This window comes from Pleuronectes platessa, chromosome 5, assembly GCF_947347685.1.
Source record: "Pleuronectes platessa chromosome 5, fPlePla1.1, whole genome shotgun sequence".
Taxonomy (NCBI): Eukaryota; Metazoa; Chordata; class Actinopteri; order Pleuronectiformes; family Pleuronectidae; genus Pleuronectes; species Pleuronectes platessa.
This window is the reverse complement of record NC_070630.1, coordinates 2,695,509-2,711,575: the sequence shown is the minus strand read 5'-3', so window position 1 is coordinate 2,711,575 and position 16,067 is coordinate 2,695,509. Positions and strand designations below refer to the sequence as shown.

The 16,067-nt window shown below is 40.9% G+C and overlaps 1 protein-coding gene across 3 annotated transcripts; it reads left to right on the top strand.

Annotated features, from left to right (window-relative positions):
- The first annotated feature begins 2,910 nt into the window (after positions 1-2,910).
- LOC128440019 (B-cell receptor CD22) lies at positions 2,911-4,942 on the top strand. 3 transcript variants are annotated; one of them, XM_053422589.1, is made up of 5 exons: positions 2,911-3,165; positions 3,314-3,398; positions 3,520-3,577; positions 4,045-4,133; positions 4,473-4,942. In XM_053422589.1, the coding sequence occupies exons 1-4, from the start codon at positions 2,952-2,954 to the stop codon at positions 4,123-4,125; spliced, it is 438 nt and encodes a 145-aa protein (XP_053278564.1). In that variant the 5' UTR covers positions 2,911-2,951; the 3' UTR covers positions 4,126-4,133; positions 4,473-4,942. The 3 variants fall into 3 exon arrangements, 2 of the variants coding, with proteins under 2 accessions (XP_053278564.1, XP_053278563.1); XR_008338466.1 differs by having other exon boundaries at positions 3,520-4,133; XM_053422588.1 differs by lacking the exon at positions 4,473-4,942 and having other exon boundaries at positions 3,520-4,441.
- The last annotated feature ends 11,125 nt before the right edge of the window (positions 4,943-16,067 follow it).

Genomic DNA, 16,067 nt, shown 5'->3' with positions numbered 1-16,067 from the left:
AGAGTCAGTTTGAAATGTTAGTGTGTATGTTGAAATAAAATCACATGTTTGTTCACAGACCCTCAGCTCCAGGTACATGTGAGGAGATCAACAGCCAATCCATCTTCTACCTGGACAGAGCTGACCTGTCACAGCAGGTGTCAGCTCCCTGATCATCTTTCCTACGTTTGGTACAATAACAATAAAACTGTTGGACGAAAAAGATACTTTCACCTCCGGCACTTTAATCCTGAAGACAGCTATCACTGTGCTATAGAAGGACAGGAGCGTTTCCCTTCTCCTACATTGTGTGAGTTTACTCCTCCTCATGAAGCTACAATAATGTGGCAATAATTTAAATATAAACTTTTAACAAATAATAAAGAGAGTGTTTTGATTGTATTCTCATCCTGTGTGTTAATATAGACTATCCTTCAGACCCTCCAAAGCCTCCCTCTGTGTCAGTGAGTCCCTCTGGTGAGATCATGGAGGGCAGCTCGGTGACTCTGACCTGCAGCAGTGATGCTAACCCAGCAGCTAACTACACCTGGTACAAGGAGGACCGAGCTCTGCTTCATGGACCAGAGGGCGTTTATCGTCTCTCCTCCATCAGCTCTGGGGACAGCGGGGTCTACTCCTGCAAGTCTGAGAATCAGTACGGACGGATCAACTCCACGTCTCTACACTTAGACGTCCAATGTGAGTAGAGAACATCCTCATGTCCATGAAACCCAGCATCTCACAGAGGTTCTTCGGTCCGCTCCCTTATCTGGATGAACACCAAACTTTCCTGAGTTCTTCCCTGACCCGTACCCCATCCTACCTCCAAGTTTCATGCTAATCGACTCAGTAGTTTTTGTGTAATCTTGCTTAAAATCAACAACCAACAAACAAACAGACTGTGGTGAAAACATCTGTTGTTGCATAGCTACACTATATGGCGTCATTTTCTGAACTCATAGTGACGACATTCCCATCATATGATTATAGATTATTTGTAAATGTATATTAGCTTAAAGTTGTCTCTATAGTCCCATTAGAGGCAAGAATACAGCAGAAAGGCAGATTTAAGGACTCATGATGTAAATCTCTAGCTTCTTTGTGACATAACTCATAAGTCAACTATCATTATATGATGGGGAATAATGTTCTGATCAGTATATGATTTAGTCTCTCTGCCACTTGTGGAAATATCTTGAAATTTTATCTTTTGGGTCAAATCTTGGTTCATCTTGACCTCTGACCTTTGACCGATCAGCTGCAAAGTTAATATTCAATATAATATTCAGTAAGTTTGTTTCATGAGTTGAGTAATTTTGCACATTCACACACACAGGATGAAGACAAAGCCCTAACTACCTGCTTCCGTCTGTGCTGGCGTCCCTGTTAATAATGATCATTTATAATTAAGCAGCCCTTATCAAAAGCAGAGATGGAAAAGTTCTTCACTTTGGTTAAGGAATATTTCTGAGTTGATTTCATGATCTTGCATGTTTTACACCAGACGCTCCAAAGCCTCCCTCTGTGTCAGTGAGTCCCTCTGGTGAGATCATGGAGGGCAGCTCGGTGACTCTGACCTGCAGCAGTGATGCTAACCCAGCAGCTAACTACACCTGGTACAAGGAGGACCGAGCTCTGCTTCATGGACCAGAGGGCGTTTATCGTCTCTCCTCCATCAGCTCTGGGGACAGCGGGGTCTACTCCTGCAAGTCTGAGAATCAGTACGGACGGATCAACTCCACGTCTCTACACTTAGACGTCCAATGTGAGTAGAGAACATCCTCATGTCCATGAAACCCAGCATCTCACAGAGGTTCTTCAGTCCGCTCCCTTATCTGGATGAACACCAAACTTTCCTGAGTTCTTCCCTGACCCGTACCCCATCGTAACTCCAAGTTTCTTGCTAATCGACTCAGTAGTTTTTGTGTAATCTTGCTTAAAATCAACAACCAACAAACAAACAGACTGGGGTGAAAACATCTGTTGTTGCATAGCTACACTATATGACGTCATTTTCTAAACTCATAGTGACAACATTCCCATCATATGATCAACGATAATTGTTACGGGTCCCAAGATTGGTCTTGGTCAAGATCAAAACAACATTAACATAACTAAATGACACCCGTGGTGATCATGGGAAGCTTTAAGAGGTAACAAAGGTGACTCTCAGTCACTACTGACCTGTAGAAAACAGTAAGGATGCAGCAGCAGAAATGAGACGATGCATTCACTTCTTTACCCAGACAGCATCTGGCATGTGGGCGGATGTCCCCCCCAAAGAGAGGTACGGGGGGAACCGCTCCCATGCCAAATGTTCCACCTGGGTGCTGCGGTCATTCACTGATCTCTCTACTTATATTATTAGGAATAACCTTAAATGAAAATTACTATTAAAGTAATTCAATAAATTACAATTACTATTAAAGTAATTAAATAAATTAGAATTACTATTAAATTAATTACAACAATTTAAATTACTATTAAAGTAATTCAAAAAAAAATATTTTGGGGTATACCACATCATTTTTCTATGTATACAAGCTTTAGGTCATCTCTATAGTCCTATTAGAGGCAGGAATACAGAAGAAAGGCAGTTTTAAGGACTCATGATGTAAATCTCTAACTTCTTGGAAAATGTGTCTTTTGGGTCAAATCTTTCCTCATCTTGACTTCGACCTTTGACCGATCAGCTGCAGAGTTAATATTCACTATAATATTTTTGTTGGTTCATAAGTTGACTAATTTTGCACATTCACACACACAGGCTTAGAACAAACCCTCAGTACCTGCTTCTGTCTGTGCTGGCCCCCGGATAATAATGATCATCTATATTTAAGAAGCACTTATCAAAACCAGAGATTGAAAAGTTCTTCACTTTGGTTAATGAATATTTCTGAGTTGATTTCATGATCTTTACACCAGACGCTCCAAAGCCTCCCTCTGTGTCAGTGAGTCCCTCTGGTGAGATCATGGAGGGCAGCTCGGTGACTCTGACCTGCAGCAGTGATGCTAACCCAGCAGCTCACTACACCTGGTACAAGGAGGACGAGGACTCACCAACAGCATCAGGACAAATCTTCACCATCACTGATATCACAGCTGAACATGGTGGAAAGTATCAGTGTGAGGCCCAGAACACACATGGACGTAGTAAGGCCACCTTACACCTGACTGTTGGAGCAGGTGATTTTAGCTCTCTGACTTTTACAGCCTTCAGCCCCCCCCCCCCCCTCCTCCTTTTCATTACTCCTGAACCTTAAACCATCAATACTCAGGATTTCCAGATGTATCAGTCTAACCAAACTGCTAATGTCTCCTGTCTGCTGTCTAGAGAAGTCAGTGATAATCATGAATACCATCAGGTACACTCTGGTGGTCGTGCTGGTTCCAGTGCTTGTCTGGACTCTGTGGACAAGGTAAAACTTTACAAATCCATCAGTTCACCCTCTGCTCTTCTTCAAATGTCTTCAAACACTAGTTTCAGTGTTATGAAGTTCATTTTGTCAAATGTTGTTTTTGTTGTTGTTTTCGATCCAGGATGAAGAAAACTCTGAGCTTGAAATCAAAAGTGAATGAAGCTGTGGAGATGATAGAGGTGAGAGACAGTGAGGCCAAAAGAATGACTCCATATCACTGTTTTCATCTCGCAATGTTAGAGAAAGAGATAAAACATTTCTTGGATCATCTAATTTGTCTGAATCTGCCCGTAAATGTAAAAGGTTCCACCCCCTCTCCTCCAAATATGGTTACTTCTGGTTTCATAAAAACAAGATGGCGCTGGACAACATGTCAAAAATAGAGGATTCAAAATGGCCGCTCACAAACCAATGACGGTGACTTCACAGTGCTTTGACTCTTCTTTCTTGGCCCATGTCCCGTCCTTCCACCAAGTTTTGTGGAAATCAGTTTATCAGTTTTTGTGTAATCCTGCTGATGAACAAACAAACAAATGGACAGGGGACGCAACTACGTTCAAACTATTTTGAATGAACTGTGATTATTTGCAGGTTTCATGAATAAAGTCCAGTGAGGATTAATATTTTCTCATCTGTCCCCCATCAGTTAGACAACTCTCCTGAGTATGAGAACAACGCTGCTGCAGCACAGACAGAAGACACAGAGGAGCAGGAAGACCTGGTGTGAAGCCTCAGGTCAGAGCCACTGTGACAAACACAACCAAGATGGACGACTTCAGAGAACATCCGTACAAGAGAGTTTTACAGAAACCATAGTGTGTAGTTATTAAATACAGGAAATCTGTCCAAGCAGCAAAATATCTGAGTGCAAGCGCAGAGTTTGAGCACAAGCAGAGCAAATCTAAGCACCAGCAAGAGCTGTGTGAGTGCAAGCGCAGGGTGTTGAGTAATAACACCACAAAATCTGAACGTGCAAGTCCAGCTCTCAAACTAAAAGACTACACTATTGAATAAAGAGGAAAACACCTGTACATTTCCTTCTACTCATGGTTTCCTGTTTTCTTCTTTCCTCAGGTGCACTGTGATTGGTTGATGGAAGTATTTAGGAGGAAACAGGAAGTATCCGTCTCTCCATCCCCAGTTGCAGCAGCAGCAGTTTGTACAGCATGACCTTCAGATCAAGAGTATTGTTGTGTTGTGTCTTTTCTTTTTCTTTTCTGATGGGTCCAGTCATCCAGTTTTCGCAGCTTTATTTCTGTGAGCTTTAGTTCTGATGTTGGTTTAGGTTGAAGGAAGATTCTCAGATCCTACGACCCTTTGTGGGTTGTTGTGTTGGGTTTTCCTTCTTTTGTCCAATTTGCTGGCCTGTTGTTGAAGTTGTTGTCTTTTCTGCAATAAATACATTTTTTTTATGCTGTTACCCTCTGAACTATGTTGGACGTCTTGGTGATGACATTTTGAGGCTGTGGTAACACCATGTGACTCATGTTGTTTCTTATATGTGATATTAATGAGGTTATTACATGGATAATGAATTATTATGTATCATGATTGCATGATTCTTTCTTTAATAAATGTTTTTAGTCTTTTGTTTTCACTCCTTATCAATTTGTTTGTTTATTTGTCATTGTTTTTTAAGTGATGGAGGGTGGCATGTGCACACAGACACCAAAGGGAGGGTCAGGGAAATGGTGAAGCAGATGGACCCAGGATGCAGAGTTTTGACAAAAAGTGTAATTTTAATGAAAGACAGAATTCACCAAAGACTAGAAAGTTACATTGGTTGACACAAATTGATTGCACTGTACTCAAAAAGGTAAAAACTAAAGAAACAAAAACACACAGGAGGCTTACACAGGGAATGTAGAGGTGCAGAGGCCCAGGAGACACAGGATTCAGAAACACAGGAGGTCAGGACAGTTACACAAAGGTTTAAGCAAACTTAGACAACGAGCCGACGAGGACAAAGGGAAGAACAGAGGATTATATACACACACAGGGAAGGCAGGGGCAATTGAACACAGGTGTAACACATGAGGACTGGTGCAGACAATCACAGAGACAGGAAGTGAAGAACACACTAGGAGCCGGGCCTACAAAATAAAACAGGAAACAGAAAACACTCTTAACAAATAGACTGAAACAAAAACTAAGATGACAAACCGTTACAGGGGAATTTGAGCCACTGCCCTTTTCCTTCCTCGAGAGAAAGTGCTCTTTTTAAAATACAGTAAGATGATATCCCTGTAATATTATATCCCAAACAAATATATTGTCATATAATAAAAAATCTAAATATCAGGTGGAGAGATTAGACTAGTCTCTGTTCCCTCCCTCCCTCCACGTCTCCTGCACAGAGCTGAGCACTGGAGCTGTGGACATTTCTTCGTTCTTAGAAGCATCACGACTCGGACTCTGAATAATTCTAACAGCGCTGCTCCAGGACAGACACTCGTTAAAGATCCGGTCTGTGTCAGAGTCTCTGTCGGAGTCTGCTTCCTCCTCACTCCTCCTCTGACCTGCGCTCACTTTACACTTTAACATTAAACACCAGCACTGATCACAAGTTATCAGGACACCTCCAGGACTGACGTTTACTTTGTGTTGGTTTGATTTGCTTTAGAGTTCATGAGACACACGTTTAAACCTGCAACACAACACGAGACGTGACGTGACACAGTCAGGACATCAGGGATAAAGTGAGATAACCATCCGGAGTCATGATCCGACATCATCGATTAATAACTAAATACATGTGGTCATCAGTTTGTGTGAAGAGGAATAAAGACCAACACACACACAAACACATGCACACACACACAAACACACACACACACACACACATACACACACACACAAACACACACACACACACACACACACACACACACACAAACACACACACACACACACACACTCCTGCAGACAGAAGAGTTCCTCCCACAGATTACAACATAACGCAGTGTTTTAACTTCTTTGCTGCAGAAGAAGCCACGCCCCCTTCATCCAAGAACATAAATATGAATTCAGCAGGTTTTTATAAAGTTCAGTTCTAAATGTGATGATGAGAAAACATCAGAGGAACAAAGTCACTTGTTGACCTGCGGAGTAATGACCTCACTGCAGTGGAGCTGCTAAGTGGGGCCAGGTGGGGCCAAGCGGGGCCACCTTGATACAGTAAAGGTAATAATCAGAGTTTGTCCTTTTAAGCTTTAGGTGCAGGACACAAGTCTAAACTGAATAAATGTCCAATCAGTGTGGAGAGCACTGACCACTGTCATAGACTCACTGTTGTAATGGAAATCCTTATTTTGAAAGTTACAGCACAACTGTAAGAACAGTAACAGTCCATAATACATTTTAATGCACTTTCTAAATAAAACTGATTTCATATTTCTCTGACTGATTTTATTAACTGATGAGAAAGCAGCCATGGGACATTGTGGATGTGGAACACTTTGAATTTTAGTTTTCAAAATACACCCAGACCACAAAGTTTATCCAACTTGAAAAAGGTGAGTAAATACATTTTCTTAATTTCTACTTATTAATTTAGTTTAAAAACTGAATTTACATAATTTTGGCAGATTTGTCCCATTTAAAAACGGTAAGTAAAGTTAACTGTCAAAGTAAAACCAACTCATCTGATTTGACTGAATAGTTGTGTTTACTCTGGCTACATCCATATAACTGTGTTTTTAAACAGAGACGATGTCTCTCCACGTTCTGCTTGTGCTTTAATGTAGAATCAGAATAATCAGAACAATCAGCTCCAGAGTTGAGGTGGAGTTCATGTGAATTTCACAATCGGGAAGTAATTCTTCTGATTATTCTGACTCCACGTTAACGCACAACCAGAGCACAGTGGGAGGCTCCGCCCATCTGACCCAACAGTCGATGGTTCCTGTGTCACTGTGCATGAGCTCATGAAGTCCAGTCTACACAAGTGAACAGCTTTACATGTGTATCAGACAAAACAAGTTTGACTCACATGAGTTGAATCCTCGTGAGAAATAAGTAGAGAACATTAAACTAATGTAAGTTTGCATAATTATGACCTTTTAAGATTTGTTGTTATGATCCAGTCTTCACATGGACTGGAGCTGTAAATAAACAGGAACTGACTTTTAACATGAGATTAAGAGAGAATAATTCAACATGATTTTTTAAGTCCAGTCTCAAGAAATTAAAGAAAGTGTTAGATTCACTGTCAGGCTGCAAAACTACTCTCATTGCTACTTGCATGAAATATATTTAAATAACTCAGGTTTTATTTCCAAAATAAAAGAACATTTCTTCAATTTAGCGATGGGATTTACTTGTGTTTGTCCGTTCATGCATGTTAATGATGTAAAGAGGAAGGAAGCCAAAGAGTTAACGTATGATTTCTATCTGTCATTGTGACTTGCTGACAAACATAGTTTCTCGTGGATGGAATCTAGCTGCTGATGAGGCTTCACCACAGAGACGTGAGAAGCCACGATGGGTTTGAGAGAAGCAGCGAGTTGCTTTGTCATCTTCCTTCTTTCTGTGTCAGGTACAACTACATTTACAGGAAAGCACGTTGTGTTATATTGTGTTTGTATGAAAAGTGTTTGAATGATTGTTCTAGTCTTTCTCATGGCTCCAGCTTCTTAATGTTTGGGTTTTTCCTGAATTTCTGTTAAATTACTTTGAGTTATTGTGAAGTTTGGATCATTGATTGTACAAAACGATTATTGTGAAGATGTCTCTTTAGTCTCTATCATGGCCTCTCGGTCATGATAGAGACTAAAGAGACATCTTCACAATAATCGTCATGGCCTCTCGGTCATGATAGAGGGTTACACTAAACACTAACATTCAAAGTTTCTCTGGAGGAGTCTTTTTTTTTTTATTTAAGATTAAGATCCATTTATTCATCCCAAACACATGCACAGACATGCAAAGGCACAATCATGCAGGTAGGGAAATTTAATCTCTGCTTTTTACCCATCTGGTGCAGGACACACAGAGCAGTGAGCGACCATGTACGGTGCTCGGGAGCAGATGTTGGGGGAGTAAGGTGCCTTGCTCAGGGGCACTAGACAGGGTAGGGAGACTCTTGGATCTTCTAGTTCATCCAACTGTTTATTTCTTTGAGGGAGTTTTCTTCAAATTTTTTACAAATGTCCATCACTTGGACTCAAAGATGAACTGATGAGGTTTTGGTGGTTGAAGGTCAAGGTCACAGTGACCTCATGAAACCTGTTTTTGTCCTCTTGACCATTATAGGGTTAGGGGTTGACTCTCTCTCTCTCTCTCTCTCTCTCTCTCTCTCTCTCTCTCTCTCTCTCTCTCTCTCTCTCTCTCTCTTTTAAATCGTTCATATTCAGTCACAGTCATTGTGCCCCCTACTGGTCAGTGGAAGTAACCCTCGTGTTGATTAGCCTTCTGTTTACAAGGAATGTTCATAGCGTGTTCTACTCTTGATGTACAGCAGCATAGTTCAGCCCTGCTTACATCTTCAGTTGATGGTGATACAGGTTTGGTGTGAACAGCCACTAAAGTCGTTTCTAACACTCTGTAAAATGAGGAAATTCCCAGTTTGTACAAAACACAGGTTACTTCTTTGTTTTAGGTTTAATATAACATCTTCAGGCTGAGCATGCATGTAAGTGGAAAGAGGAAGGAAGGTGGGGGTCAACAGTTTGACTTTATCTTTCTCTTACAGAATCTGTCTTTCTTCTCACTCTTCTGTGTTGTAGGTAGACGTGTCTGTGATGTGACTGAGTTTCATCTTGTGCACATTTTTTATCTGTGGAGGTTTCTATTGTTTGAAGTCACAGACGAGAGCAGCAGCTACTATGAGTGTAACTGCAGCAGCGAGTGGATTTGTTGTCCTTCTTCTCACTGTGACAGGTACTGTACCTCTACATTCAGGTTCTCACTCTATTTTACACTCAGACTTCTGATTCACCTGAAGTGAGATTGAGAAAGAAAGTAAAAATATAAATTAACCATTCATTCATTTTCAGATCACCACCTGTAAAGTGATGCAGAAAGAAAATATATGAAGGAATTATCATCAGTATTATTTTGTATCTTTGTTTAGAAGTTTCTATCGTCTAGAGCTCAAAATATTACAGAGTCTGAAACATGCTATTCTTATGTTTATGATTATGATTATTATCATCATGACTGAGTTCTTCTCCACTCTATGCAGGAGTTGTCATCAGTGTGTGGAGTCATTAGTTGAAATGCTATGGAATGCTGCTCATGGAAATGTGTTTCTTTTCTTCAGAAAGTAAAAAGTAAACTAAGTGTTCTCTGGTGTCGTTATGAATCTGATTCTCTGTGTTACAGTGGTACAGTGTGAGAATGGCTGGGATGTGAGTTACACTTCTACTGAGATCTGTGCCGTCAGAGGATCAACAGTGGACATTAACTGTACCTACACATACCCATCCACAGTTAATAACCATGATACTACAGTTCAGGAAACTTTCTGGTTCATTAAAGAGAGTAATGGGATTCATGTTGATCTAAGGAATGATCCAGAGTATTCAGGTCGTGTGGAGAATCTCTGTGGAAACAACAAGTGCACTCTGAGAATCTCTAACCTGAGAGGGAACGACTCAGCTGTGTACAAGTTCAGGTTCACAACAAACCAACCTACTGGGAGTTTAACGGGTTCAGCTGGAGTCACTCTGTCTGTCACTGGTAACATTTACATCTGAACATTCATTCATTTATTTCCTACATCTTGTTTGGTTCACTTGTGTGTGTCTGTGCACTTTTATATGCATGTGTGTGTTGTGAGTTTGGACTTAAATTAATTCCTTATTCTCACACGCAGATTTGCATGTGCAGGTGAACACATCAGTGAAGGGTGAATATTCTAACAACGCAGAGCTCAGGTGTCAGAGCAGTTGTCGTCTTCCTGATCATCTGAACTACGTCTGGTACAAGAATCAACAGAAGATGAAGGAAGGAGCAACTTATTCAGGTCATTTTCATTATACAAACAAAGTTTCCTGTGCTGTTAAAGGACTCGAGGATTTCCGCTCTCCGTCAATGTGTGAGTTTAATCTACAGTATTTCACTAACATCACCATCTGCTGGAGTAATTGAGATAATGCATTGTACCATAAATTCATGTGTCTTTAAATACTTTTTTCTGCATGGGCACATTGAACTCTTGGGATACTACTGTCAGTACTGACAAACTAGTGTAGTATTGGTACTAGTATTCTGCATGTGTAAATATAGATGGAAGACATAAATGCTCCACAGAAGTGAAGCCAAAGCATTGTGATCGCCCCCTGGTGGCTGGCTGCAGTATAGAACACACATCCTGTCTCCTCCATGTTAGTGGGAAGGACATGGACCAAACTAAAAAGTCAAATAAATTTCTCGCAAAGATGTTTTTTGTCATTTTAGATCATTTTTATCTCACTCTATAGTTCATGTTTCTCATAAGTTTGGTTTTAATTTGTTATTTGATGAAATGAAAAGTGGATTAAACTCCATGATTGACAGCTGAGGCTGACTCAGGATTGGTCCAGCTCATGTATGGGCGGGACCTTGATACTGTGGCTCCATCTCCAGATCACTACTGTGCAGACTATGGTTCCAAATGTGAAAGATGGCAACGTTGGTATCCAGGATATTTTGGCTTCATTTCTGGAGAGTGGGAGGAAGTGGAGACGTGTCGTCCATCTTTGGTCGACTCTGCATAAAAGACACAGATCATTTCCTCCATATTGTTCAGTTTGCTCCATTATAAGAGGAACTTATACAAGGTCCCTCATGTTCCTCACCTCCAACACTGTGTTTCTCCCTCACTCTGAAGTCTAAAGGGCACTTCACTGTGTTTTATGTGAACTGAAAGTTTCCTCATCTTGGCATCGTCATCATCTTAAAATGAAAACCTGCCGACTGGTGATTCACCAGAGAAAATATATGGAGCTAGTTTTATAAATGTATACGTTTATCTTCTGATTCTCTGATGTGCTCTGTGTTACAGTGGTAAGGAGTCTGATTGACTGGAGTGTGAGTTACACTTCTACTGAGATCTGTGCCTTCAGAGGATCAACAGTGGACATTAATTGTACCTACACATACCCATCCTGGTGGAATCACCGTGAGACTACAGTTCAGGAAACTTTCTGGTTCATTAAAGAGAGCAATGGGATTCACGTTGATCTAATGACTGATCCAGAGTATTCAGGTCGTGTGGAGAATCTCTGTGGAAACAACAAGTGCACTCTGAGAATCTCTAACCTGAGAGAGAGCGACTCAACTGTGTACAAGTTCATGTTCACAACAAACCAACCTACTGGGAGTTTAACTGGTTATACTGGAGTCACTCTGTCTGTCACAGGTAACATTTACATTAGAGTCAGTTTCAAATGTTAGTGTGTATGTTGAAATAAAACCACATGTTTGTTCACAGCCCCTCAGCTCCAGGTACATGTGAGGAGATCAACAGCCAATCCATCTTCTACCTGGACAGAGCTGACCTGTCACAGCAGGTGTCAGCTCCCTGATCATCTTTCCTACGTTTGGTACAATAACAATAAACCTGTTGGACGAAAAAAATACTTTCACTTCCGACACTTTAATCCTGAAGACAGCTATCACTGTGCTATAGAAGGACATGAGCGTTTCCATTCTACATTGTGTGAGTTTACTCCTCCTCATGAAGCTTCAATAATGTGGAAATAATTTAAATTTAAACTTTTTACAAATATTAAAGATTAATATTTAAAGATTTGATTGTATTCTCATCCTGTGTGTTAATATAGACTATCCTTCCGACGCTCCAAAGCCTCCCTCTGTGTCAGTGAGTCCCTCTGGTGAGATCATGGAGGGCAGCTCGGTGACTCTGACCTGCAGCAGTGATGCTAACCCAGCAGCTCACTACACCTGGTACAAGGAGGACGAGGACTCACCAACAGCATCAGGAAAAATCTTCACCATCACTGATATCACATCTGAACATGGTGGAAAGTATCAGTGTGAGGCCCAGAACACACACGGACGTAGTAACACCACCTTACATCTGACTGTTGGAGCAGGTGATTTTAGCACTCTGACTTTTACAGCCTTCACCCCCCTCCCCCCCTCCTCCTTTACATTGCAGATTTCCAGATGTGTCACAGCTGTAAATCAAGCCCATCATAATGCACATGAACAATACTGACTGACCAAAAGCATCACCTGGCAAACTGAGTCTGTCTAACCACACTGCTAATGTCTCCTGTCTGCTGTCTAGGGAAGTCAGTGATGATCATGAATACCATCAGGTACACTCTGGTGGTCGTGCTGGTTCCAGTGCTTGTCTGGACTCTGTGGACGAGGTAAAACAAATCCATCAGTTCACCCTCTGCTCTTTGAATGTCTTCTTCAAATGTCTTCAAACACTAGTTCTAGTGCTATGAAGTTCATTTTGTATAATGTTGTGTTTGTTGTTGTTCTTGATCCAGGAGGAAGAAAACTCTGAGCTTGAAATCAATAGTGAATGAAGCTGTGGAGATGATAGAGGTGAGAGACAGTGAGGCCAAAAGAATGACTCAATATCACTGTTTTCATCTCGCAATGTTAGAGAAAGAGATAAAACATTTCTTGGATCAGCTACTTTGTCTGAATCTGCCCCAAAATGTAAAAGGTTCCACCCCCTCTCCTCCAAATATGGTTACTTCTGGTTTCAAAAAACAAGATGGTGCTGGACAACATGTCAAAAATAGAGGATTCAAAATGAATCAAATGAACAAACAAACGAATGGAGTTGGGGGGGGGGGGGGGGGGGGGGGGGCAACTACGTTGAAACTATTTTGAATGAACTGTGATTATTTGCAGGTTTCATGAATGAAGTCCAGTGAGGCTTCATATTTTCTCATCTCTCCCCCATCAGTTAGACAACTCTCCTGAGTATGAGAACAACGCTGCTGCAGCACAGACTGAAGACACAGAGGAGCAGGAAGACCTGGTGTGAGGCATCAGGTCAGAGCCACTGTGACAAACACAACCAAGATGGACGACTTCACAGAACATCCTTACAAGAGAGTTTTACAGAAACCATAGTGTGTAGTTATTAAATACAGGAAATCTGTCCAAGCAGCAAAATATCTGAGTGCAAGCGCAGAGTTTGAGCACAAGCAGAACAAATCTAAACACCAGCAGGAGCTGTGTGAGTGCAAACGCAGGGTGTTGAGTAATAACACCACAAAATCTGAACGTGCAAGTCCAGCTCTCAAACTAAAAGACTACACTATTGAATAAAGAGGAAAACACCTGTACATTTCCTTCTACTCATGGTTTCCTGTTTTCTTCTTTCCTCAGGTGCACTGTGATTGGTTGTTGGAAGTATTTAGGAGGGAACAGGAAGTATCCGTCTCTCCATCCCCGGTTGCAGCAGCAGCAGTTTGTACAGCATGACCTTCAGATCAAGAGTATTGTTGTGTTGTGTCTTTTCTTTTTCTTTTCTGATGGGTCCAGTCGTCCAGTTTTCACAGCTTTATTTCTGTGAGCTTTAGTTCTGATGTTGGTTTAGGTTGAAGGAAGATTCTCAGATCCTACGACCCTTTGTGGGTTGTTGTGTTGGGTTTTCCTTCTTTTGTCCAATTTGCCGGCCTGTTGTTGAAGTTGTTGTCTTTTCTGCAATAAATACATTTTTTTTATGCTGTTACCCTCTGAACTATGTTGGACGTCTTGGTGATGACATTTTGAGGCTGTGGTAACACCATGTGACTCATGTTGTTTCTTATATGTGATATTAATGAGGTTATTACATGGATAATGAATTATTATGTATCATGATTGCATGATTCTTTCTTTAATAAATGTTTTTAGTCTTTTGTTTTCACTCCTTATCAATTTGTTTGTTTATTTGTCATTGTTTTTTAAGTGATGGAGGGTGGCATGTGCACACAGACACCAAAGGGAGGGTCAGGGAAATGGTGAAGCAGATGGACCCAGGATGCAGAGTTTTAACAAAAAGTGTAATTTTAATGAAAGTCAGAATTCACCAAAGACTGTTACATGGGTTGACACTAATTGATTGCACTATACTCAAAAAGATAAAAACTATAGAAACAAAAACACACAGGAGGCTTACACAGGGGATGTAGAGGTGCAGAGGCCCAGGAGACACAGGATTCAGAAACACAGGAGGTCAGGACGGGAACACAACGGTTTAGACAAACTTAGACAACGATCATACTACTCTCTGTAGCCTCCCTCCCTCCACGTCTCCTGCACAGAGCTGAGCACTGGAGCTGTGGACATTTCTTCGTTCTTAGAAACATCACGACTCGGACTCTGAATAATTCTAACAGCGCTGCTCCCGGACAGACACTCGTTAAAGATCCGGTCTGTGTCAGAGTCTCTGTCGGAGTCAGCTTCCTCCTCACTCCTCCTCTGACCTGCGCTCACTTTACACTTTAACATTAAACACCAGCACTGATCACAAGTTATCAGGACACCTACAGGGCTGACGTTTACTTTGTGTTGGTTTGATTCGCTTTAGAGTTCATGAGACACACGTTTAAACCTGCGACACAACACGACACGTGACGTGACACAGTCAGGACATAAGGGATAAAGTGAGAGAACCATCCTGAGTCATGATCCGACATCATCGATTCATAACTAAATACATGTGATATCAGTTTGTGTGAAGAGGTATAAAGACCAACACACTCACACACACACACAAACACACACACACACTCCTGCAGAAAAACTGAATTTACATAATTTTGGCAGATTTGTCCAATTTAAAAACGGTAAGTAAAGTTAAACCAACTCGTCTGATTTGACTGAATAGTTGTGTTTACTCTGGCTTCATCCATATAACTGAGTTTTTAAACAAAACGATCTCTCTCCACGTTCTGCTTGTGCTTTAATGTAGAATCAGACTAATCAGAACAATCAGCTCCAGAGTTCATGTGAATTTCACAGTCGGGAACTAATTCTTCTGATTATTCCGACTCCACGTTACAGTTTTTCTCCATTGCTTTGGCTCATTTCACGAAACAGAAATGACATTCTCAGAGCTCTAAGTGCAATTGGCAAAATAGTCCATATGGTTCAGCACAACTACATAGATCACCTTCAAAAGGTCATATCTCACCCAAAACAGTTAACTCAAGTTTCAAAACCAAATCATTTTCTCATATAAATAGTCAGTGCCCCCAAAATGAAAATTTCCTTCTCGATTGCTGTGGCTCATCTCTCAGAAAAAAAGCAGGACATTCTCAAAGCTTTAAATACATTTGCCAAAATAACATAGATGGTTCAGCAAAACTCCATAGCACACCTGCAAAAGGTCATATGTCTCCCAAAACAGCAAACTCATCAGTCAAAACTAAATCCTTTTCTCATACAAATAGTCAGTGCCCCCAAAAAAGTCCCTTTGGCATTGTTTAAACACTACAGGTCAAAACGTTTAGATGTTTGGTCAGTATGGCAGTGGACCATAGAAATATCCCTCATGTGCACATTTCAATCTCGGCTCAGTCCTTTGACACTGAATGATTACAGTAGATGTTTTCTTTCCAGAATATTATGTGTATCAAACAGAAAAAAGATTTATTCAAGGTTTCACATAAAATATGTTTATTGAACTGATACTGCCATGGAAATTGTTACAGTAATTGCCATACATCGTGCTTACAGTAACAGAAAATGTGTACAGCACAATAT

What these genes read in the sequence shown, in the direction of transcription:
- LOC128440019 (XM_053422588.1), top strand. Translation starts at nt 2,952, where the DNA reads ATGGAGGGCAGCTCGGTGACTCTGACCTGCAGCAGTGATGCTAACCCA. An exon ending in ACACCTGACTGTTGGAGCAG is followed by an intron (nt 3,166 to 3,313) that starts GTGATTTTAGCT and finishes TCTGCTGTCTAG; the next exon opens with AGAAGTCAGTGATAATCATG. An exon ending in GTCTGGACTCTGTGGACAAG is followed by an intron (nt 3,399 to 3,519) that starts GTAAAACTTTAC and finishes TTTTCGATCCAG; the next exon opens with GATGAAGAAAACTCTGAGCT.